This window comes from Halichoerus grypus, chromosome 5 (genome assembly GCF_964656455.1).
Source record: "Halichoerus grypus chromosome 5, mHalGry1.hap1.1, whole genome shotgun sequence".
Taxonomy (NCBI): Eukaryota; Metazoa; Chordata; class Mammalia; order Carnivora; family Phocidae; genus Halichoerus; species Halichoerus grypus.
Window position 1 is genome coordinate 168,432,168 of NC_135716.1, and position 25,565 is coordinate 168,457,732.

Genomic DNA, 25,565 nt, shown 5'->3' on the forward strand with positions numbered 1-25,565 from the left:
CCCTGATAGGGACATAAACATCAGCCCCAGGCTGTAAAGTAAGCAAATAAAACAAACACAAAAACAAGCTAATAAAATATAAGTCAGATCCTGTCACCCCTCTGCTTACTCAGAAACCCCCTGTGGACTCCCCAGAGCACTAAGCCTGAAATCCAAAGTCCTGACCATGGGAAGGCCCCCCCACCCCGGAAACTCTCTGATCTCACGACTTCTACTCTTCCCCCTGCCATCCTCAGCACACCAGCGGAGGCCCAGTTTCAGGGCCAGCGTACTTGCTGCTCCCCACGAAAATCACACAGTGTGCCCTCACCGACCGCAAGGCCTTTCCCTGATCACCTCCCTGCCTCCAGCGCCACCCCCTATTTCCTTACCCTGCATCCTTGGATGCACAGTATTCACGTAGGTCTCTTCTCCCCATGAGGAGACCAGCTCCCCGAGGCCGGAGACCCTCCTCTCCTGCGTCCCTGGCACCTGGAAGAGGGGCCAGCACTCCGTAGGTGAGGTGTTTGGCAAATCCCTGTCGCAGGAGGATGCCCAGATCCCTGACAACCCCATGTGGCCTGTAACTAGAACTGCTGCCCCCCCTCCCATTGCTGGATCTCTGTCTGTCTCTCGCTCCGAGGCACCGAGTCTCCCACCAGCTGTCAGGGCGAGAGTGGAAATTTCCACCGGAAGCTGGAAGGACAGCCATGCTCCCCAGCTGGGCTAAGAGGGGCTGAGAGGAAATTTCCACAAACCACGTCTGGCAGCGTGATGAAGCTAGCTCGTTCAATGGCTGCTTCCCCTGGGGGTCGTCTGGTGAACCCCATCTGTCCCAGCATTGATGAGGTTGCTGCCAGATGCCCATGCGGCCTTGGCAAGGCTCTTTCTTTCTCTGGGCCTCAGTTTCTCTCGCTGTGAAATGCCTCTCTTTTCTGAAGGCCCTGCCAGACTTTGCCAGCCTGTGAAAAGATCTGAGGTCTCTCGGTTCCAAGTGGGAAAATTAAACGTGTCCTGAGCCCAAAGCCGCAATAAGCTCTGGTAGGCCTCAGAGGGCCAGTCAGTCAACGAGTCTGAAATCAGGCAGCGAGTCCGAAAAAATGATCTCCTCTGTGTGGTGAGAAAATAAAAAGTTTTAAATTTGTTGTTTAAAGATGTTAATTGCAATGTCATTCTTAACAGTTTCATTGAGACATAATTTACGTACCATAAAATTTACCTCTTCTATGTATACAATTCCATGACTTTTAGTGAGTTTACAGACTTGTGTAACCATCACCACGGTCTAATCAGAACACTCAATCATCCCAAAGAGATCTCTCACGCCTGTTCCCACCCCCAGCCCTGGCAACCACTAACCTACCTTCTGCTTTAGCAAGTCCCCTTTTCTGGACATCTCGTGTAAATAGAATCATGCATTATGGTTTTTGCATCTGGTTTCTTTCACTGAGCATGATGTTTCTGAGGTTTGTCTGTTTTGTGGCATGTATCATACTTTCTTCTTTTTTATGGCCAAAGATTATTCTATTGAATGGATATACCACATTGTATCTATTTATCGTTGATGTATGTTAGCGTTGTTCCCACTGTTGGGGGCTTATTATGAATAATGCTTCTACGAACATTTGTGTAGAATTCTTTGTGTGGATATATGTTTTCAGTTCTCTTGGATAACTTCCTAAGAGTGGAATTGCTGGGTCATACGATAATGCTGTGTTTAACTCTTTGAGGAATTGCGAAATTAGGTTCCAGGTGGCTACACCATTTTTCCATTCCCATCAGCAATGTTTAAAGGTTCCAATTTCCTCACATCCTCGATACTTGCTTTTCTTTTTAATTACAGCCCTCTTAGTGGGTGTGAGGTGGTAACTCATTGTGGTTTTGATTCACATTCCTACAATGACTAATGATGCTGAGCATTTTCTCATGTGCTTATTGCCATTCAACATCCTCTTTTTTTTTTTAAGATTTTATTTATTTATTTATTTATTATTTATTTATTTATTTATTTCGAGCACATGCAATGGGGGCGGGGAAGGGGAGAGGGAGAGGGAGAGAACCTTCAGCAGACTCTGAGCTGAGTGCGGAGCTCGAGGTGGGGCTTGATCCCACAACCCTGAGATCATGACCTGAGCCGGAACCAAGAGTTGGATGCTTAACTGACTGAGCCACTTTAGTGCCCCCCATTCAACAACCTCTTTGACAGAATGTTAGTTCAGACCAGGCCCCAGCAGGCTGGACCTCCTGGCGTGCAGTACATTTGAACAAATGTTAGTTCAAATCCTTTGCCCCCTGAGGTGCCTGCTTGAGACTCTCTCTCCCTCTCCCCCTGCTCGCATGTGCTCTCTCTCCCCAAAAAATAAATAAATAAATCTTAAAAAAAACAAATCCTTTGCCCCATTTTAAAACTGAATTGTTTGGGGGCGCCTGGGTGGCTCAGTCGTTAAGCGTCTGCCTTCGGCTCAAAGTCCCACATCAGGCTCCCTGCTTGGCAAGAAGCCTGCTTCTCCCTCTCCCACTCCCCCTGCTTGTGTTCCTGCTCTTGCTATCTCTCTCTCTGTCAAATAAATAAATAAAATCTTTAAAAAAAAAAATAAAACTGAATTGTTTGGGACCCCTGGGTAGCTCAGTCGCTGGGCGTCTGCCTTCAGCTCGGTCATGGTCCCAGGGTCCTGGGATCGAGCCCCGCATCAGGCTCCTTGCTCGGCGGGAGGCCTGCTTCTCCCTCTCCCACTCCCCCTGCTTGTGTTCCCTCTCTCGCTGTGTCTCTCTCTGTCAGATAAATAAATAAAATCTTTAAAAAAAAAACTGAATTGTTTATCATTTTACTGAGTTTGAGTTCTTTATATATCCTAGATACAAGTCCTTTAGTAGATATGTGATATTTGCAAATATTTTCTCCCAGTCTGACTTATCTTTTTTTTTTTAGTTGGCTTATCATAAATGTGAGGGTTATTCCTGGACTCTCAGTTCTAGTCCATTTATCTATGTGTCTACTCTTATATCAGTAACATAATGTTTTGCTTGAGTAGTTTGACAGTATATTTTGAAATCAGGAAGTCCTCTACTTTGTTCTCCTTTTTCAGAATTGTTGTAACTATTTTGGCTCCTTTGCATTTTCACATACATTTTAGGATCAGCTTGTCAATTTCTACAAAAAATGTCTGCTAGGAGTTTGATAGGGATTGAATATATACATCAATTTGGAGAGAATTGCTATCATAATGATATTGAGTCTTTCAGTCCATGAACATAGATTGTCTCTCCATATATTTATACCTTTTTTTTTTTTAAAGATTTTATTTATTCATTTGAGAGAGAATGAGATAGAGAGAGAGCATGAGAGGGGGGAGGGTCAGAGGGAGAAGCAGACTCCCTGCCGAGCAGGGAGCCCGATGCGGGACTCGATCCCGGGACTCCAGGATCATGACCTGAGCCGAAGGCAGTCGCTTAACCAACTGAGCCACCCAGGCGCCCTATTTATACCTTTTAAAATTTCTTTCAGCAATGTTTGGTAATTTTATTCTACAAGTCTTGCATGATCTTTATTCCTCAGTATTCACCTCTTTTGAGGTGATTATGTGCAACGTTACATTTTTGCAGTTATTTTAATACGGAAAAAGGGAAAGAAAGAAAAATAAAAATATCCTGAATATGCAACATTTGACAAATTAGCAAAGTATGGTCTGTTCTATATTGATGGGATATTTTGGAGCTCTTAAAAGTGATTGTTATGTGTTTCCCCTAGAAAGATCACTCTGATCATGTAGGACCATGGAGAATGTTGATGATAGGGACAATATCTAATTCAGCTCCCTTTTCCCAGGGGGGAGCAGACAGCCAAGCACAGACTACATGCTCCGTGAAATAGCTATCAGGGCAGGCCACCAAATACTTGTTTCTTCTCCTGCTGTACTTCTCCACTCCTTGAAGTTAGTTGTGGCCATAAGACTCGCTTAACCGATGAAACATCACTCCTGAGCAGAAACTGTAAGAGCCTGTGTGCATCCTCCCACCCTCTTAACCTCGGCAGATGCGGCTGCATGCACCTGGGGCCTGGAGTGAGGACGACGAGTACAGTGAGCGCGAATTACAAACTGATTTAAGCCCCTGCGAGACTGGTGGTGTTTGTTACTATAGCATAACCTGGCTAATCTCATTCTGAATAGTATAAGGATAAATGAAACTAAAGAGCAGAATGTGAAATTCCGTCTTCTCTGATTGAAACTATGAAAAACAATGCCTGAATATGGGCTGTAAATTTGAGGAAATTAAAGCCCGCTAGAGTGTGGGAGGACGAGATTGTGGGTGAATTGTTTCTCTTTTAAACTTTTTTTTTTTTTTTAAGATTTATTTATTTATTTGAGAGAGAGAGAGCACGAGTGGGAGGGGCAGAGGGAGAGGGAGAGAGAGAATCTTAAGCAGACTCCACGCTGAGCTCGGAGCCCAATGCAGGGCTCTATCTCACAACCATGAGAGATCACGACCTGAGCCGAAACCAAGAGTTGGGCGGCTTAACCGACTATGCTACTCAGGTGCCCCAATTGTTTCTCTTGTGAATGTGTCTCTTGGGTTCCCGGACCCAGTGCATTATTATATGATATGACAATGTGTCCCGGGGTGAGGCCACTCAGCTTTGCAGTCTTCCAATTCCATCTTGTCAGGTTCTGAACGCAGGACAGCAATGCTAGTCTAGCAAGCGCCTCCCCTCAGTCGGTTCCCATTCACATGGGGTCAGGTCACACAGGCTCGGAACTACATGGCCATACAGCTGCATCTGGCAGATGGGGTGAAGGCACACCCTGCCCATTCAGGCCCTTAGGAATTCTGACATAAGATTTAAAGCACAGTTAGTTTCTCACTTAGGAATCACCCCTGCTTCCAGCTCTGGTCATCACAGCCCTGGTCCTAGGACCATTGCATCAAATAGGGGGAAAAACAGCTGAGGTGATGTGGGAGAGTACCAGCTCCTTCCCCACCCCCTCTTGCCCAGATCCATCAGAAAAACAGAGAAATCTATCCGGTGGGGACACTCCTTGAGTCCCTCTCATATTGAGTGTGAGCACACACTCATGAAAGTATGTAAGCCAGCCCTCCATGGAAGCCGCCCCCATTTTAGCCGCCCCCATTTGCCAATCTTTCAACAGCCCATTCCAATTCTCTATCAAACTAGAACTCTAATGAGAATAGCTCTCTGCCTATTGTTGGACATTTTTGGCTGTAAAGTGTGTTCCTTGGTCCGAAGAAATGGTGATCGGCATCCAAATGCGTGCACTGTCTTCTTGTTCTGGTTCTTTCATTGAATTCTGAGCATTTGCATCTACCACCAAGTCAGCAAAGCCTCACTCATCGTAAGCATCTATCCCTGCCAGGACCCACTTGCAGCGCCTCCCTCCCGCACACAGCCAGGCTGCCAGCATCGCCTCCCTGGCCAGCTACGATCAGGGCCTTCCCACCAGGGAATCTGCCGCGCGGCCACCTGCCATCTCTGTCTCTTCTGCCGGTGGGCAGACCAGCTCCTATGGGCACCTTGTGCCTCGGAGGGTGCATAGGGAGAGTGCGAGATTGAGCCCGTCTCTGCGCTGCCGCAGCTTCCCCATGTCCACTTACACCATGGATCCAGATGGTCACCTCAAGGGGGTGCACCAAAAGAGCCACTTGGTTTTTCCAATCACCTCTTGAGCCTGGAAGGCAGCTTTTCTGATGGGCATTGACATGTCCTACTACAGGGGGCCTCTTAAATTCCCAGAGCGATTTACAGAGGGCTGCGCCCCTGTGGGCATCCCCGGAACGGTCCAGTTTTCCACTGCCCATCTCCCAGGTTCTTCCCTCACTGCTAGGACCACGGCACGCAGTTCAGTCCATCAAGCTGATTCATTCTTCCCTTCCTCCATCCGAGTCTATCTGCTGGTCTGAATGCAGCACCTTTCCAAACAGGAGGTTGTGCGTTCACCTTGGACCTGCCATTCATAAACTAAGCAGCATGTTGTTTAATCGAGAGCTGTTTGTAGGGCACTGTTCACATGGCAATAGGTTCCGGCAGGTGGTTCCAAAGTTGGTCCTGGGGGAAAAGAGGCTACGTCCTGGTACATAAGGTGGGTGCCTACTTGCATCTCCCCCATTGGCATGCTCCTGTAGAAACACTTTCCATTTTATTATGGAACTCTTCTGGGAACTGCCTCCTTATTAGAGTGTTTGTCTGACCTGACATCACCCAGACAGTATGGGTATCTCAGACTTCATGATTATCTTATCCATTATCTTATTATTAATGTCCTTTGGTCATTGGGGTAGCTTTAATTAATGATTGATAGCAAGGTCATAAATATCCCTCAAAGGAAAATTCTCTTATCCAAAGTCCCAGTAGTCATTGCTGGGAGGTGCCCACAAGCTTTGGACATAAGCCCCAGGCTGGGCTCGCCACAGGGCTATCATACAGAAAATTTGTCCTTACGAGAATTCTGGAGCATTCTACACCACGTGGGCTCAGGCGATCCTACTGATTCTCATTTAGCATGACTAATTAACATTGCTTGAAGGGCAGATTTACACGCCTTTCTGTTTTATGATACCAGGTAAGGGAAATGTTCCCCAGCCACACGCAATGTCCATCCCCAGAGTAGAGTCAGGTAAAAAAGACACTCCACCTAAACCCTGTTTAAACATTCCAATTTTCATAGATTTATTGGCTCTCCCATTTTTATGTCTCACAATCTAAATGGAGCCCACACCATGACTTCCTACCATAGCTCGTGGAGCTCCTGGGTCAAGAGTCCTGAAAAGTTTTCTTTGCCACCCCCTGACCATTTTGCCCACTTTTTGTGCCAAAGACTTTGGGTCCCTAGTAAGGGATTGAGCCAAGGGACCCTGGCCCTTTGGTCAATCTTTAACTTTCTTTTTTAATCTTTAACTTGATTAATCTGCTTGACTACAGCCGCAAGCACACGTGATTGCTGGTCAGGTCTCGCACTGTAATCTCTGCCTTCAGGTTTTGTTTTGTTTTTTTTTTAATTTTATTTATTTATTTGACAGACAGAGAGAGATAGCGGGAGCAGGAACACAAGCAGGGGCAGAGGGAGAGGGAGAAGCAGGCTTCCCGCGGAGCAGGGAGCCCGATGCGGGGCTCGATCCCAGGACCCTGGGACCACGACCTGAGCCAAAGGCAGACGCTTAACAACTGAGCCACCCAGGCGCCGTGCCTTCAAGCTTTTAATGTTTTTCTAAACAGAGAAAGATTGGACTTGAAGTTCTTTAATACTGAGGGACCAATAGGAGATCCTTTGGCCCACCCAACCTAAAAGCTTTGTTTCAACCCCATCAATATCCATTTTATTAATCCCATTTGTTAATAACCATCCAAAGATTTCCCCCTGTGGACGAGTCCTGTGACTCTCCCCTCTCTGTTTCCCCTTCATTTTGCCTCTACCAATATTCACTTTATTCACCTTCTTTCTTTCTTTTTTTAAAGATTTATTTATTTATTGAGAGAGAAAGAAAGCGTGAGTGGGGGGAAGGACAGAGGGAGAGGGAGAGAGAGAATCTCAAGCAGACTCCCCCCTGAGTGTGGTGCCTGATGCGGGACTCGATCCCAGGACCCTGAGATCATTACTTGAGCCAAAGCCAAGCGTTGGATGCTTAACCGACTGAGCCACCCAGGCACTCTTATTCACCTTATTTCTTAATAAAGGTCTAAAAAGGGGCGCCTGGGTGGCTCAGATGGCTGAGCGTCTGCCTTCGGCTCAGGTCATGATCTCAGGGTCCTGGGATGGAGCCCCGCATGCTTCTCCCTTTCCCTCTACTGTTCCCCCTGCTTGTGCTCTCTCGCTCTCTCTGTCAAATAAATAAAATCTTAAAAAATAAATAAATAAATAAAGGTCTAAAAATTTCCAGCTTGTTGGGAAGAGTCCCTTGACGTTCCCTTGGCCTTTTCTCATCCTCTAATAACCTCATGTTTTTATTAGCATCTAGAAGACCCATGAGGGGAAGCTGAGACAGCAAATTTGATAAGACTTCATGAACTGTTTTCTCGGTTTTACAGCCATAAGGTTATATAGGTGTCCCTGTGAAAGGGGCCCCCTTAACCACAGCATTCTCCATGAATGGGCATGGTCAGTGGGTAAAAATCCAGGTGGTCATAAGCCATTCCCAAATGATTTGCATATGAAACCTATCAGCTGCTTCGTCTGGGGTGTTCACTGGCGTTTATGGGGGAAAACAGACAGTCTCCCCTCTCAGGGCAAACCGGCTTGTACCCGGTCCGCTAGGTTGGCCCTTCCCTCAGGAATAACCCCCTTTGTGTCCGGGTTGCGTACAGCTGTCTGTGATTGTTCCAGAGTGAGCTGAAGGGGCTGCATAAACCCCACATGTTCTTCCCCTCTTCAGCATCCAAACCGCAGACACCGCCCTGAAGTCAGTTGCACTCACAACCCATTCAGTAAAGCTTCCTCGGGGACCCGATGATACAGATCCATGTGGCCACCCAGGAATCAAAGGTTTTTCACCCCCAGACTTTCATCTTTCTCTTCCCAAACCACATCTTTCCACGAGCCAGGGATGTTCTAGCAAATCCCACTTCACCACCACCAGGGGTTCTTGGACCCAATTCCAATGTCTGGGGGTGGGAGGGACTTCGCATGTAACCCCAAGCAATTCTCAGACACCTGCAGGGTGTTGGGACTTCAACCCACTATCTGCCCAGAGAGAGCATCAGATCCCATGGGTTAAGGGCTCAGTCCCACAAGACTGCCCCTTCCCCACTTCAGATGCCAGTCACAAACCCAGGTCATCATCTCTGCTTCTGACCAAATGGCTATAGATCAGAAGTTCCAATGGCTCCCTCCTTGGGTTTGATTAATTTCTTAATGGCTCACAGAACTCAGGGAAACACTTATACTTAGCAGTTTATCAAAGGATACAGACGAACATCCAGATGCAGAGATACATAGGGCAAGGTGTGGGAATGTCCTGAGCTCAGGAGCTTCTTCCCTCATGGAGTTGGGGTACATCACCCTCGAGGTGTGGTTGTATTCACCTAACTGAAAGCTCTCCAACCCATACTATTGGGATTTTATGGAGGCTTCATGTAGGCTCGATCCATTATTAACTCCATTTCTAGCCCCTCTCCCCTCTCTGGAGAAGTAGGGGGTGGTGGCTGAAAATTCCAAGCTTCTAATGGTTTGGTCTTTCTGGGGGCCAGCCCCCACCCAGGAGCCATCCAGGAGCCCACTGAGTTGCCTCAGGACAACAGATGCTCTTAGTGTCTGTACCACTTAGGAAATAATTACGAGGGCTTCAGGAGCTGTATGCCCCAGAGATGAAGACCAAGTATATATTTCTTACAATAAATCGCAACATCACACTGTGTTTTAATGGGTATTCAGCCTCACCCATAATAGGAGAAATTTGAAAAGAAGACTGAGATTCCATTTTTCACCCAGCAGATTGGCAAAAATCAAAAACTTTGATACCACAGTCAGTTATTGAGAGAAACAGGGATTTTTTTTTTCACTGTATGATTGTATTTATTTATTTAATTTAAATTCAATTACCATATAATGTGTTATTGGTTTCAGAGGTAGAGTTCAGGGATTCATCAGTCCCCCTCCCTTTTTTTTTTAAAAGATTTTATTATTTATTTGTCAGAGAGAGAGAGAGATCGAGAGCACAAGCAGGCGAAGCAGCAGAGGCAGAGGGAGAAGCAGGCCCCCTGCTGAGCAGGGAGCCCGATGTGGGACTGGATCTCAGGACCCTTGGATCATGACCTGAGCCGAAGGCAGGCGCTTAACTGACTGAGCCACCCAGGCGCCCCAAGATTTTATTTTTTAAGTAATCTCTATACCCAATATGGGGCTCCAACGTACAACCCCAAGATCAAGAGTCATACGCTTTACCGACTGAGCCAGCCGGGTGCCCCATTGGATAAGGTGACATTGAAACAGACATCTGAAGGCAGTGGGGCAGCAGACAGAAGTTCAGCTGTTGGGAACTACGACCGGCTTCCTGGCCATGTGACCCATGCAGTCACATAGGAGCTTGGGGTCAGGAGGGTCCCCCTGCTTGGTTTCATGTTCTGCTCTAGCTACATTGAAATTCTTAATTTTTGAACAAAGCTTTGCATTTTCATTTTGTACGGGGCCTCAGAAATTATGCCAGTCCTATCTGGAGCAAAGCGTGTTCCAGGCAGAAGGAATATCAAGTGGAAAGTTCAAGAGGTAGGAATGTGTTGGCAACTTGGAGTCTGGCGTAGGAGAGAAGAGGATGGTGGGCTTCTTTATTTCTGCCCTTTGAGCCTGCGCCCCTCCTTCCCTGCTGCTCACTGCGGTTCTGACCTCTCCAGGGCTGCCCAGGAGGGAACGGGAAGGTAGTGAGGTTTCAGGTTCAGGAAAGGTCTGCCTTATCCCATGCTTGTCCTGAGCATTCCAGGCTTGGCAGGTGTTTAAAGCTGACTCTTTTTCTTGGGGGTGGGGGGGTGGGGGGATGGGGTCTGGGAAGTCTTGGTCTGGTTTTCCCCCAAAGCAGAGCCTGAGGCAGAGATTTAGGTGTGGGTAGTTTGTTTGGGAGGTGACGACAGAAAGCAGAAGAGAGTGGGGGGAGAGACAAAGGAAGCAGGCAAAGCACAACGGAGGATGGGGTGTGTCTTCCAGGTTGCTGCTTTGGGTGGTAGAGCCTGGATTCCAGAAAGCCTGGTGCAGACCGAATGCCTCCCAGAGTTGTCTTTTTCTGAAGAGGAGGCTGGGCCTTTCTCCAGCAGTTCCACGAGGGCCTGAGGGCCGTTCTCGGGGCGCTAACTGCCTGCACTTCTAGACTGTTCCTAAACCAGCAGGCTGAGCTGCAGCTTCCAGGAGAGCCCAGAGGCCGGAAAGTGGAGGCCTGCCTGGCAGACGCTCGGAGTGGGGCTGAGTGGGCATGCGTGGAGCTGCCCACCCCTGCTGAAGCTACACTCTGACGGGCCACTCTTGTGTGTTTGCCTTGCTGGGGACACTCACCGTGGGGCCTCATCTGGGGATCCCTTGAGGAGGGCCGGCTGTTTACGATGGCTCCCCCCAATCCCAGGACACCCCAGGACCCCTCCAGCCTCTTTGGGCTGAGGCCTCCTGGCCCCTGCAGGAGACTTTCTTGGGCTGGAGCTCAGGCTGCCTGTCTCCTGCGGGGCAGCTCCCGCCTGGGGGCAGCACACCCCTGCGGCCTATTTCCTGCAAACACAGTCAGCTCCCTCCCACCACTGTCTTCTGCTTCTACTGCCAACCCTTCCCTCTCGGGATTCTTGGGCAGGAGTCTGATACCTGGCCCTGCAGTCCCAGGGGACACCCCCCACCTCTCCAACTGGTCTTCTTGAAGCCCCCTCACCCCATCCCACCCCCCTCTCTAATCTCTGCCTCCGGTATCCTCATGGCCTTCAGGATAAGGCCCTCCCACCAGGGCAAGGCTCTCTTCCTTCTAGCCTCTCCCTACCTTTCAAATGCCACCTGCTGCCCCCAGGCCCCCTCTGCTCTAGCCCTAGAACATGATGGCTCCTTCCCTAAACCTACCCCACCATTCACACCTCCCTACCTTTGCACATGCTGTTCCCACTGTCTGGAAAGTTCTTTCCCTCCTCACGGCTCGGAGAACCCTTCCTCGTCCTGTAAGTCTCACTCCAAGTGGACTTCAGACAGAGAATTTCTGTAGGCAATCAGTGTCCCCTGCGCTGCCCCCCCCTTCCCCCCACCCCCCCACACCACGCACAGCTGAGATTGTGGTCTTGGGTCAGACCCCTGCCTTTGCATCCTGGCTCTGCTATGTGTATGAGTCAGGAATTTCTGCAGTAATACTGTGTAAAAAACCAGCTCAGCATTGGGGGCTTACAACAAGCCTTTATTTTTCTCCCTTATTGGCAAAGGGAGGGAGTAAAGAACTGAAGCAGAGCAATAGCACGATATGCCTGGTGCCGTGAGTACTTTACATATGTGATTTCACTTACTCTTCATGCCGACCCTAAATGGAGGGTACTAACCTGTTTCAGGATGAATGAACCAGACATCCAGAGACACTACATAACTTGCCTGGGGTTAAGTGGCAGAGCCAAGGTGTGAACCCGGGCACAATACAGTCATGTGCTTTTACTGCTTTGCTGCCCCCAGAGAATGGATGCCCTTGTTTTGGGGAAAAGATAAGAATGTGTTCAGGACAGTCAGGCCCCACATCCTTTCTCTTACTTTGGGTGCACTGAAGTCCTTCCTGATGGTCTCCTCGCTCAGAGCAAGACTTCTGAGGCCTTTTGACTCTTTAGGTCCGCCCAGGAATCTGGTCTCCCTGGAGACCCTGTTCCTCTGACAGCTGAACCCGCATCTGGGAGGGCAGTTGAATGATGCACAGCTTACTGGATGGGTTCCCCATGTTCCTCTTCTAGGGTCTGGACTCAAAGGATTACAGAGCTCTGGGCTCTTGGAGCAATGGAGTCACTGGGCCTCACTCAGGTGGCTGAGCTGGGGAACAGCAGGGAAGGGAGCTGCCCTGGGCTGGAAAAGGAGTTGGGGCACAGCTGGGTAGGAAAGGAATTGTCCTGGCCTCACAGCTTCACTCCTTGTTACCAGTACTGTGTAGCACATCAGAGCAAGGCTGGGATGCAGGCCTGCCCCTAGCCAACTGGGTGGCCTTGGGCAAGTAGCATCTTCCGGAACCAGTTTCCTCATCCATGAAATGAGATAAGGAAACAACACCCTCGTGGGCCTATAGTGCATGGAAGGGGCTTTGCATTGGGCCGGGCACATGGCAGGTGCTCTATAACTAATCACTGTTCCTACTTTTGTAAATTTTTATCGTTCAGCTCTCAAATATCCATAGCCATGTTTCAGGGTCAAGTTTCAGGGACTTTTCTCCCCTAAGCACATGTTTCAGGGACTTTTCTCCCCTAAGCACACCTCCAGATCCATTTCTCGAGCCTAAATACATCAGGAGCTATGTGACCTGGAATACATCATTTCTCCCCTCTGGGCCTCAGTTTTTCTATCCATAAAATGGGGGTCATCACACCCAACTTGTAGGAATGGATGAGGCTAAATGAGATAATATAACAGTCCCATGTCTCCTTTCTGATCCTTAGTTTCCCAATTTGTAAAATGGGTTAATAGGGTTGCTTGGCTCAAAGGAGATAGTTTGGCAGCTATTTAGTGCACACGGCAAGAGCTTAATAAACTGTAACTTTATTTTTTAATTTTAATTTTTTTAACTGTAGCTTTAAAAACATGTCCAGTACAGAGCAGGTGTTCCAAAACTGAAGAGGAGTCTAAGTCATCTTCCAAGTTTTAAATTTTTATTCACTATGATAGAATATATTCTATCATATAGAATATAATTTCCATAATGTCCTTACTTGTTTTCATTTCCCATACCCTACTTGTTCTAAATGATTGGATCTTCTATGCCACTTTTTCTATCCACATGGGTAATAGAGATTTAACTAATTCTTAGGGTTATTATGATTATGATTATATATGTTTTGTTATTATATACCAAGGAAATACACATTCCTCTAGTAGTCATTGCAGTTGATGAAGAACCTTCATACCCATTGTTTTATTAATTCTCCTAACAACCTGTCAGGTATTATTACTTCCATTTCATAGGTAATAAACTTGAGGCCGAGACAAAGACTTGCCCAAGATCACATGGTGAGTTGGGGGTAGCACCAGGACTTGGATCCTGTTATCATGCCCACACCCCGCACCGTCTCTCGGAATGGACTCGAAGCTCCCTGAGGGCGGATCAGTGTCCCTTCTTAGACTGTCCCCTCTCAGCTCCGCATCCTTCAGGCTGTGTGTGCCCCAGCTGGGGTGGAGGTGTCTCCCCACTCTGCCTGGTCCAGGGCCAGAGGAGCGGACAATCCCTGTCAGTCTGTGCTGAGGACCTTCTCTATGCAGGGATCCCTCACCCTTTGGGTGCTCCCACTTCTGAGGGGGAGATGTTATACTAGGGAGTAGAAAGTGGGTGGTTTTTTTTTTTTTTAAGATTTTATTTATTTGACAGAGAGAGACACAGGCAGAGAGGGAACACAAGCAGGGGGAGTGGGAGAGGGAGAAGCAGGCTTCCTGCCGAGCGGAGAGCCTGATGCGGGCCTCGATTCCAGGACCCTGGGATCATGACCTGAGCCAAAGGCAGACACTTAACAACTGAGCCACCCAGGCGCCCGAAAGTGGGTGTTTTAATAGAGGTTCAAACACCATGCCTTGGGCCGGCCGCAGGGGAAGCGGCCCACGGAATAAGACAGGGGTGTAGAGGCGGGATGGGGCTCCCCGGGCAGAGATGAAAATGGGGAAGGCCAGGTCCATCTCGACCAGAAGTAGCCTAGTGCGCGGTGGCATGTGTGGATCCTCGTGGCTTCGGGGCTGGGCGGCGGGCTCTCGGGACAAACCGGTCCGCGCTCCTGCTACAACTTGCCCGGCGCCCGCCAGTCCGCCACCCGGACTCCGGAGCTGGTGCTTCCAGTCGGCGGAAGCGGGACCCGCTCCGCTGGAGCGTCCGCAGCGCCGCCGCCCAGCCGGGGGACTTGGGCAGCCGCTTCTGCTCTCCGGGCCTCCGTCTCCGCAACTTTCTGCACGACGGCCACAGGAAGGCCCACGGCTCCGTGGTCGCGGGGCTGGGAGCGCCCCCTGCCTCCGCCGGCAACACGTGGGCGTGGCGGGGGGGGGGGGAGGCCAGCGGAGTCCCCGCGCCCCTCCCGCCCGCCGCCGCCCCGCCCCCCGCCCGCCTCAGGGCGGAGCCACCGGCCGCCCCTTTATCGGCTTGCAGGTCGCGGGGGACGCCGAGGCCCAAGGGTCCCAGCCGGCCGGTCTCGCCGCCGCGCTTCGCCCCGCGGTAGGTACAGGGCTGGGGAGAGGGGAGCGGGCCGGCGGCGGGCGCAGGGGTGCTTCCGGGGGCGGCGGGCGCGCGCGCAGGGGGCGAGGGCGAGCGGGGCCGCGGGGCCGGAGCCGGAGCACCCCGGGTGAGAGCGGGAGGATCCTACTGGATCCTCCGCTGGAACGGAGCACATCCGAGGGAGTGGGCTGGGCGGCCGGCCGGCCTGGGCGAGCGGCGGTGGCGGGGAGGAGGAGAGGCCGGTGGCTCACTCCTCCCCCTGCGGGGGAATCTAGGGAGACTCCGGGGGCACAAGGGGCGCGACTACTTGGGACCGGATGATGTGAGGGCGTCCCACTTGGGGGACGCCTAGGCCGGTTGGGATGGGGAAACCTGTCTTGGTGTCAGGAAAGCATGGACGTTTCCCCTACCCAGTGAGGGGAAGGGGAGGGAGCCCCACACCACCCATAGCATTTGCTTTAAGCCTGCAGGCTTTGAGGACCCCCAGAGGGGTTTCCCTGGGGCGGCCCGTGCAGGCCTGGCCTGAGTGAGGGGCCTGGTCAGGCCACAGCTGGCGAGTTTGAGAGTTTGATGGATTCCCAGAGCCGGGCTGCACCTGGCTGGATGGCCCAGGACCTTATGTTTTAGCTCCTGTGGGAGAGGGTTCCAGCCTCACGTCAAGGGGCTTGTGCCACCTCAGAACCCCTTGGTGAGAGGCTGCCCCACTCCAGCCTCAGTTTCTGTGACTAGAGGGGCCCTTGCTGGCCAGAGGTGAAACTTGGGTCACTTTTCCATCCCGTGCTGGGTGACAGTAGCCAGCTCACCCAACCTCTCTGAGCCTGCTTTCTTCCTACAGGTTCTTCTTCCTTGTCCTCAGAGCATTAGTGAATCTGAGTTCCGCAGAATTCCTTTGACTTATTTATTCTATTCTGATTACAAATGGAGGCCCAGGGTGCAGTTACAAAAAACGAAAATTATTTCTGTTCAGTTTTGGAAGAACTGGAAGAACTTTTTCTTAAACACATTCTGCCGAGTTGGGGAATTGGTTTGCATTGAGGGAGGTGACCCAGTTGCTGGGAGATTGGGAGGCCAGCCAGGGATGAAAACTTTGCTATGTAATCTGTGGCCACCCACTGGATGCCTGGGAGTTGACTACAGTAGATGAGGGGCAAGAGCACCGGTTTGGGAGTCAGATGTTGTCCTGGCCATCCTGCCTCCTGGGCTGTGACACCAGCTTACATGGAGGTTCAGAGTCGCTTTGAGGGAGAGTTGAAATGTATTTGAAAGTTCTTTGTAAACAGCAAGCCACTGTAAATTACTAATGTTAGTGCCTAATCTTATTGATTATATTTTGGGCCCTTATATGGTATTGTCCTTGTGAGGATCCCTCAAGAATATTACGTCTAACAACTCCTGTGTTAACACAGGTCTGGCCTTACTATTATTATTGTGATTATTATTTTTAAGTAGGCTCCAGGCCCAACATGCGGCTTGAACTCATGACCCTGAGATCAAGAGTCGCGTGCTCTACCTACTGAGCCAGCCAGGTGTCCCCCCCACCTTACAGTTGTTTTTTTTTTTGTCTGAGGTTAGACTTTGTCTTCTATGGCAAGATAAAGTTTTCTTTAAAGGAATGTGCTGAACAGTCAGGGCCCAGAGAAGCAACAATGAATATTTTGCATGCCAAGACGGAGGTGAGAGAGAAAATGGAATTATAACCAATTAATACTCATAATAGGCGTTTTTTTAGTTAGGCTGTTAAGCTCCAAGAGGGCAGGGTATTAATACCCTTAGTTCTTACCCTTAGCTGGTAGTTAGCTGGGCTGTTGGTTCCATGAGGGAAGTGTCTTAACGGTTTTGTTCAGTGCTGAAGCTCCAGCCTCTGGCACATACTCGGCCTGAAACAAATATTGGAACGTCTCAGGGCCTGAAGGGCCCTTTGACGTTACCGGTAAATTCATTCTGTCCTTTGACATTTGGAGAAACAGGGCCAAGAGGGGAATGGACTTGTCCAAGGTCCCACAGGGATTGAACGGCTGAGCCAAGACTCGAACCCAACAAAAATAGCAGAGCCAGGCTGTGCCAGAGCCGACATGGCATCTATGACTTTGTTTTGCTGTCACAAGAGCCCAAGGGGTAGCTGTTACTATCCTTCGATTATAATGAGGAAATAGGCTCAGAGAGGTTAAGGGACTTAAAAGCAAAGTCACACAGCCGATTCGCGTCAGACTTGAAATCCCACTCTCACATAATAATGGGGACCTGGCTTCCCTCTGAAATAGTCTGCCCGAGGTGAGTGTAGGCACCCTCCCTTGGGGCGTCAGCTCTCCCCAGTGCTGCACAATCACCACCTGTGGGCCTTCTCTCAGGACTGGATTTTCCTTAGCCCGTAGGCATTTTGTTTGTGTGGGTGAGGGCTGTCAGGGCAGGGAGTCTGTCTGCTTGCTTCACCCTGTGCCCCAGCTCTGTAGTTTTTTGCCTGTCATGTGCACTAAACTCAATGGGATGGGTAAGACTGGGGGCTTTCCCACTTCGAAATCCATTTTTTTTTTTTTTAAGATTTATTTATTTGACAGAGACACAGCGAGAGAGGGAACACAAGCAGGGGGAGTGAGAGAGGGAGAGGCAGGCTTCCCATGGAGCAGGGAGCCCGATGTGGGGCTCAATCCCAGGACCCTGGGATCATGACCTGAGCCGAAGGCAGACGCTTAACGACTGAGCCACCCAGGTGCCCCTCGAAACCCATTTATTGCCCCATCCCTACAACCTGGTCATCTGTTTTGCCCCCCAGGTATTTAGGGGACTCTTTGGCAAAGTGTATCAGGGAGAAACCAGGAGGAACTGGGGCAAGCCTGGATTGAGGAGCCAGGTGAGGAGGTTGACCTTGTGTTTAGGAAAGGGGAATGGGAGGTGGGAGGGCAGAGGAGGACCGAGCTTCTCGAATTCACAGGAGCTCCCACGTGGGCCCTGGAGATCTCAGTGCTGAGGCTCAGCCAACCTGGAAGCCTCTCAAACCTGCAAGACATGCCCTGGCCAGGCCACATGCCTTTTGGATCACCTGCTGGCATGGTCTACCCTTTTGTCCCTCCCACTGGGGGATGGAGCAGCTGCAGCTGAGACCCTTTCCCTGGTGGTTTCACTTCCCAGCCACCTCTTTTGGGTCTGTGCGGCACAAATGCGAATCTTCAGGGCTCTTTGGACCCAGAGAGGTTACTCTGAATGGTCTATGCTGAGGAGAATTCAATTATGAAATAAGGTCAGTGTCCCTAGAAGTTCAAACTCCAGCCAAATTTCCCTGGTCCTTACATGTATCCTCAGAGAAAGGTAAACTATGCAAGAGACACAGTTAACCAAAGCCCCCAAATCCAGTGGAACCAGCTACTGAGGGCTAAAAGAGGACAGTTTTTTAAGACGATGCCAAGCCAATCTCTAGGGCTGAGGATATTTCAAATACTACTACTCAGGCTGGGGATAATTCAAATACTACTACTGTTAATAATAATTAGTTACTTCTACTATTAATAGTTGATAATAACAGCAATCATTTATCGAGTCCCTAAACTGTGCTAAAACTTTATTCTAATGAGTTTAATCTTTACAGCCATCTATGCTATAGATAATATTATAATTCCCATGAGGGAGCTAAGGCTCAGAGAAGATGAGTCACTTGTCTTAGGTCACACAGCTAGCATGTGATGGACGCAGGCGTCAGACCTGGTTTTTGTGAATCTGAAGTCCATCTCCTTCATGAGCCTTTCTGGTGTCCGCTTTCTTCTTTATTTCTAACTTCTTTCCATTATGATTCCTGGTGAGTAGGGACAGAAGCCAGTCAAGTTTGCCTGACATCCATCAACCAGGCCCTGGTCACCTGGTCTCAGCCCAGCTTTGCCCGTCTTGCCGTGTGAATCTTGGGTAAGTCACAACTTTTTAGCCAGCCCTGGGTTTCCCCCGACATTTCATGTGGAGGGTAATGCTGAGCTTCCTTCTGCAGCTGAGGCCTGGCTAGGAGGGCAACGTTTAGCTGGGATTTGACCTGTGTGGGAATGGTGATGGTGGGGAGGGGGAAGGGAGAGGTGGAGGTTTTCTTTAGCCCCACCCTCTGGTGACATCACACAAGACACCTCCAGCCCTTGGAAGCCCCGCCCCTAGTGACTGTCACCTGTGGAAGTGCCACCCAGTGCTTGGCATCTGGTGAATTTGCCCAGTCCCACAGCGGAAGCCATCGGCCCGCAGGCTCGAGGAAAACCCCTAGGTAACCTAGGCTCGGAGAGGGGCCATGGAGGGTGGCCCGAAACAGGCAGGTCCTGGCAGCCTGGTGGGCAGATGACTCTGAAGGTTCTCTGAGGGTGGTCTCTGGATACCTACCGTCCTCCTTTCAGCTCATGCTGGACCCCTGCACCTTTCCATGGAGTCAGGAGATGGGAACTAATTCTGAAAATAGACGTATCCAGATGGAATGGGGCCTCTGGGTGAGGTCTAAAGGAAGTAGGGAGCAGGATCTCTTTATCCCAGGATGTAGCCTCTGGGTTCTGTGCTTAGGCCCCACTGTGTCTGTTGGAGGAGGAGGGCCCTGAGGGCACTATCACCAGCTGAGGAGGTGGCTGTGAGCTAGGGCTTCATTGGCGTAGAGCCAGGGGGTGGCTGGTAACGTGGGGAGCCTGAGGTCCCTGGATGCGTGTCAGCTGGTAGAAGACTAAGGAAACAATTTATGGGAAAGGCCTTGGCTACCTGCTTTAGACCATTATCTTCCAAAGTAGTTCTGTGGAATGCAGATTGGCGTGACAGGAGCCAGGGTAGCCTCTGGGTGTGTGTGTGTGTGTGTGTGTGTGTGTGTGTGTGTGTAACACGCATGTATGTGTGCGTGTGCACCTTGGGGAGGAGCTCCTAACCTCTCTGAGTTTCACTGTCCTCAAAAAGAAAATGGGCATAATACCTGCCTCAGCAGGCTAGTTATGAGAGTTAATTGCAACAAGGTTATAAAGAGTAAGCATATAGTAAGCACGCATTTCAGCTGGCTTTGCAATATAATTATTACTAGGAAAAGAATCCTTGGTCAGGTAGGCTTGACAAATGGAGGCTCAACAAAGCAAAGCTGCCTTCTTTGCTGCAGGACTTCTCAGAGCCTTTAATAGGCTGTTATGACTTGGAAAGTTCTAAGAGTGGGATATGGAGCCTTGGACTAGATTTAATGGATCACAGGGACCCAGGAACTAGGCCACCATCGCACATTATCATTCCCTGGTCTTTTCCCTTGTGGTGGAATGGAAACCTTGCTGGATTGGGCAACTCCGGGGAAGGGCTTCCTGTCTCTGGGCTCTTGTTTTCTCAGTGTAAAACAAAGGTGCTGCATGAGACACTTTCAGAGGCCTTTTCTGGCTTCCTGAGGTTCTGAGTCGGAAAGCCAAAGTTGTAGACAAGGGTAGAGGCTGAAGGCCAGCCTCTTGGGGAGGAGAGGACCTCCAGTGCTGGCTCCTTCACTAGCAAGGCCGGCCAGGCGGTTCTCATGGACAGAAGCGGCCAGCAAGGTCTGCTTCCTAAACCTGACCTGTGCCATGCTGTCTGGGGAATGGGAAGTGGGAGAGTCCTGCGCCCCCCTGTCCGAAGCATCCCTTGTGCCGTATTGTAGTGACTTGTTTAACTCCTGCCTCCTCATTGGACTAGGAGAGGCCAGAGACCAGAGCTGACTTGAGAGGTGTAACGGCGGGGGCGCTTAGGGATGCAGGTCAGGCTAGGGTGAGGAGGAGGGTGGGCTGGCGGCTTGTCTTGATACTGCATTCGCATGGCAAGCTCCCTGCATTTATTGGACTTGTGTCAATTACTGGGGGGGCTTTGGGGGTGATTAGGGTGCTGCTGGTGGCAGAAACACGAGAGCTTTATCCTGCCCAGATCTCCTTGCCTCTTACAATGACTGGTGCAAGGGTAGTTGCAAAAAATATCTGACGAAAGATGGACAGAAAATCAGGGTGCGGAGTCCAGCGAGCTCGTTGGAGGGATGGGAGTTGTCTGGCAGGTGCTAGTGTCTCAATAGATACAGATTTAATGAATGACACAGTGAATGATGATAAGCCTGAAGTAAGCAACTGGTTTCAGGCAAAACTATATAGAAAGTATATAACTATGAATGATTACTAGCACTTGTCACCTTGTCTTGCGAAGGACAGTTTAGGGTAGTGGTTAAGATTGCAAACTGAGTCCAGACCGTGCCTCTGCCTAGCTTGGTGGGTGGGCAGGGTCCTTAACATCTCCATGCCTCAGTTCCTTATCTGCAAAATGGGAATAATGATAGTACCTACTCACAGGGTGTTATGAAGCATAAATGAGTCAATTATACGTAAAGGGCTTGAAACGGTGTCTGGCACATAGCGAATACTGTATAAGCATTTGCTATGATTTGTTTTCCTTTCGATAATCTGCACCATACCATGAAGTCCTGGGGGCAGGGATTAAATCTTTTTCCTCTCTGCCGTCCCCTGGACCCAGCACAGGACCTGAGGCAGAGGAGGGGCTCAGTAAGTGTTTGCTAAATGAACAAATGAATGAGTGAATGAATATGTTTTATATGGTACATTATATAACCTATACAAGGGGAGTAGACAGGGCGGGGGTAGTAAGGAGGTCCCTTGGAAGTGGCAGTTTGAACTGGCCCTAAAGGCTTTCAGGGGAGGGAAATAGAGTGTGATAAACAGAGTGTGATATCGGGTTAGGTGGGAAGTAAGGGTAGGAGCAGGGTCTTGAATGGCAGGGTGAAGGGTTAGATTTGATGTCTTTGGAATTAGCAGCCGTGGGTGGGAATGGAAGGGCTAGAGGAGGCATCTTCTGAGTGGAGGTGTGGCTGAAGGAAAGGGCTGTTTTTACAGAATCAGTTGTTAACTGGGGACTTCCAGGGGAAAAAAGTGACTTTTTGAGTTGGGGACTTTAAAAGGTATGAAGTGTTATCGGGATGCTGTTATGCTCTTTGATTCAACAAACACTGAATGCCAGCTACCTGCAAAGCACTGTGGGTTCACAAAACAATGAGACTAACTGCCTACCCTTTGTGAGCTCACATTAATGATTTTAATGCCCATGAGAAATGTTACGATGGTCAAAGGATGGGTATCTTATGGTAGGCACTCAAGTAGAGAGGTCATCATCAGAGGTTCAGGGGGCCAGGGAAAGTGTCACAGAAGAATGGGTTTTGAGGGATGAGTAGGAGTTTACCAGGTAGGCAAGATGAGGAAAATGTCTCAGGCAGAGGGAAGAGCTTGTGTAAACCCCTGGACATGTGAAACAGGCTCAGGGGTGTGGGAGGCTGTGGCTGGGTTGGAAGTGCACTGTGGCTGAGCAATAGGGCAGGAAAAGGTAGCAGAGACCAGATCATGGAGGCCGATGGAGGGTCAGTGGGAGACCCTGCCACTCCAAAGGGGCTAAAGGTAGAGGCGGTGGGTCTGTTAGCTAGGTCACGGTCACCGGCAGGTGAACACAGATGGCGACGCGAACATGGGAGAAAGCAGGAGGGGCTGCCGTGTGGACCTGGACTGGAATGGAAGTGGCTGAGGTAGTGAGCCACCTCCATTCATTCCTCAAGCATCGCTTGAGCACCTACGGCATGCCAGGCACGGTTCTAGGCACTTGGGATGCATCAGGGCGCGGAACAGCCGTGGGGGCAGAGCTGCGATCTTCCTTAGGATGACTCCTCTCTTCGGAAACTCAGTGTAGGGGATAAAGAGGGCGGGAAGGAGGGAGTGAGAACTGGGCTCCAGAGCCTCCCAGCTGCTGCTCGTGGTGGCCCAGGGCGCCCTGACTTTGCTCTGGCCTCTCTCCCAGCTCCCGGCCTGGCCCGCAGCCATGGCCACGATGGTGGCCCAGAAGCTCAGCCATCTGCTGCCCGCTTTGCGGCAGGCCCACCGGGAGCCGCGGCCCTCCGGGCGGCCAGAGCCCGTGTTCACGGTGGCCCGAGCCGAGGTGCCGCGGCTCTTCTGGAAGCCGTACATCTACGTGGGCTACCGGCCGCTGCACCAGACGTGGCGCTTCTACTTCCGCACGCTCTTCCAGCAGCACAACGAGGCGGTGAACGTCTGGACCCACCTGCTGGCCGCGCTGGTGTTGCTGCTGCGGCTGGGCATCTTTGCGGGGACCGTGGACTTCTGGGGAGACCCCCACGCCCTGCCCCTGTTCATCATTGTGCTGGCCTCCTTCACCTACCTCTCCCTCAGCGCCTTGGCTCACCTCCTGCAGGCCAAGTCCGAGTTCTGGCACTACAGCTTCTTCTTCCTGGACTACGTGGGCGTGGCCGTGTACCAATTCGGCAGCGCCCTGGCGCACTTCTACTACGCCATCGAGCCCGCCTGGCACGCCCGGGTGCAGGCCGTCTTCCTGCCCACGGCCGCCTTTCTCGCCTGGCTGTCTTGCACCGGCTCCTGCTACAACAAGTATAGCCAGAAGCCTGGCCTGCTGGGCCGCACCTGCCAGGAGGCGCCCTCGGCGCTGGCCTACGCGCTGGACATCAGCCCCGTGGCGCACCGCATCCTGGTGTCCCCCGAGCCGAGCGCCGATGACCCCGCCCTTCTCTACCACAAGTGCCAGGTGGTCTTCTTCCTGCTGGCCGCCGCTTTCTTCTCGGCCTTCATGCCCGAGCGCTGGTTTCCTGGCAGCTGCCACCTCTTCGGGCAGGGCCACCAGCTCTTCCACGTGTTCTTGGTGCTGTGCACGCTGGCTCAGCTGGAGGCTGTGGCCCTGGACTACGAGGCCCGGCGGCCCATCTACGAGCCCCTGCACACCCGCTGGCCCCACAACTTCTCTGGCCTCTTCCTGCTCACCGTGGGCAGCAGTGTGCTGACGGCGTTCATCCTGAGCCAGCTGGTGCGGCGCAAACTCGACCAGAAGACCCAGTGAAGGGCCGGGGGTGGGTGGGGCGGGGTGGCAGCTGGTAGGGGAGGGAGGTAGAGTGGGAGCCCCGGGTCCGGGCTTGGCTCCAGAGGGGAACAAGGCCTGGTAAAGTTGTTTGTGTGTGGCCTGCGATGACTTTCTGTGCACGCCTCAGCTGCCAACGGCGGTACTGGCCAGTCCCTGGATTTGGGGATTGGCCAGGAGCTGCTGGGGTCCACTCCTGGGCCTGCCCCAGCCCCCTGCCCTGGGAGAGGAAAAGAGATAAAGATGCGGGCTGCCGACCAGGCTTGCCTCTCCCCATTGCCTCTCACTAGGGGTGAGGATCGGGGGTCAGCTGGGGCCAGGACCCTGGTTGGGAGCTTCCAGATGATCTGAGAGGGGGTGAAGGTAGACTTTAGGCCAGAGGCAGAAGAGGCCTCAGCAACCCCCCCCCCGCCCCCCCACCAGATTTCATTGGTGGACAGGGAAGGGGCAGGCCCCAAATGTATGTAGGATCTTACCATCCCTTGAGCTCCAGCCTGGAGTTTTGGAGTTCCACAGAGTCTCCAAAAGTAGAAGATGGTGCTAGGGAGAAATGGATCCCACCCAGTGCCCATACCTCCTCAGTCACTGTCCCACACAGTGAGCCCCAGCCTTTCTAGCTCTGGCCTCTGTGACCCACACATCTTGTTCCCAGCCTCTCTCCTGGTTTCCTTGTCCATGATTCAGTTATCCATTTCAGTGTTTCCTGGGCCTCTGCTCAGAGGCAGGCTACCAGCTGAGTCCTGTGGATCAATGCAGGATGATGAGAGTTTTAATACGGGAATGACCTGTCAGGGGAAACACCAAGGAGGAATAGTGCTGCCTGCGACCCTCACGGTCTTGGGTTGGGAAGGGTGAATAGGAGTTTGCAGATGAAGAAGGGCATTCCAGGCAGAGGGAAAAGCCTCTACAAAGGCCAAAGACGTACTGAAGGGAGTTCAGCGGTGCTGGAGGTGGGGGTGGTCTGGACTCTGATATGTCCAGGATGCAATAAAGGACTGATAAGAGCAGCCTCTTTGCTTTTTGCCTCCTGTCCTGGGAGTGGGGCCCTGGGGCCCCCATGGACCTGCTTAGCATGTTGAGGAAGTTTTCCAGGGCATGCTGGGGCCCCCAGGGGTGGGAACAGGGAGGAGGAAGAGGCAGTTCATATTTTCTCTTTGCCTGGCGGTGGTTGGGGGCCTTATACACTATATATATGAACTTTTTCTTTTTGGCAGGGAAGGCAGGGCATTTTTATTACCAAATAAGTTTTAGAAGTTAAAGGAATGTGTAAAATTTTATATAAGCCCACTTTATAATTTGACAAGGTTTCATTTTTGGGTCTTTCCTTCAATCAAGAAGGATTTTATATGTTAATTTTTATAATACTGCTTTTCCACAGTACAGTTTACAATACAGTTTTCCACAGTACAGTGAAGGAAAATTAGGAAGTACTGATAAAAAAAAAACCCAAGTGAATAAAAAATATCACTCTGCTGGGCGCCTGGGTGGCTCAGTGGGTTAAGCGTCTGCCTTGGGCTCAGGTCAGGATCCCAGGGTCCTGGGATCGAGTCCCACATCAGGCTCCCCGCTCAGCGGGGAGTCTGCTCTTCCCTCTGCCTGCTGCTTCCCCTGCTTGTGCACTCTGTCAAATAAATAAATAAAATCTTTTTAAAAAAATATCACTCTACTGCTAAACTATCCTGTTTATAGGGGCGCCTGGGTGGCTCAGTCGGTTAAGCATGTTGGACTCTTGATTTTGGCTCAGGTCATGATCTCAGCACTACACAGGGCTGGATCCCGGGACCCAGGGATCATGACCTGAGCTAAAGGCAAACACTTAATCAACTGAGCCACCCAGGTGCCCCACCCCTTTTTTAAAAAAGATTTTATTTGAGAGAGAGAGA

The 25,565-nt window shown here is 50.9% G+C and overlaps 1 protein-coding gene and 1 long non-coding RNA gene across 8 annotated transcripts; one reads left to right on the plus strand and one right to left on the minus strand.

Moving 5' to 3' along the window:
* Positions 1–1,932: 1,932 nt before the first annotated feature.
* Positions 1,933–2,752, minus strand: LOC144381967 (uncharacterized). The gene is made up of 2 exons (XR_013448332.1): positions 2,238–2,752; positions 1,933–2,176 (listed from the first exon to the last, which is right to left on the minus strand). It is a non-coding gene; the product is annotated as an uncharacterized LOC144381967 (long non-coding RNA).
* Positions 2,753–14,458: 11,706 nt separating this feature from the next.
* Positions 14,459–25,338, plus strand: PAQR7 (progestin and adipoQ receptor family member 7). Of its 7 annotated transcripts, XM_036114792.2 has the most exons (6): positions 14,459–14,811; positions 16,384–16,484; positions 17,582–17,659; positions 17,741–18,046; positions 18,607–18,702; positions 22,597–25,338. In XM_036114792.2, the coding sequence occupies exon 6, from the start codon at positions 22,618–22,620 to the stop codon at positions 23,662–23,664; it is 1,047 nt and encodes a 348-aa protein (XP_035970685.1). In that variant the 5' UTR covers positions 14,459–14,811; positions 16,384–16,484; positions 17,582–17,659; positions 17,741–18,046; positions 18,607–18,702; positions 22,597–22,617; the 3' UTR covers positions 23,665–25,338. The 7 variants fall into 7 exon arrangements, with proteins under 7 accessions (XP_035970685.1, XP_035970665.1, XP_035970704.1 ...); XM_036114772.2 differs by lacking the exon at positions 17,741–18,046; XM_036114811.2 differs by lacking the exon at positions 17,582–17,659.
* Positions 25,339–25,565: the final 227 nt, after the last annotated feature.

Coding starts and splice junctions, on each gene's coding strand:
- PAQR7 (XM_036114792.2), top strand. CDS start 22,618: ATGGCCACGATGGTGGCCCAGAAGCTCAGCCATCTGCTGCCCGCTTTG.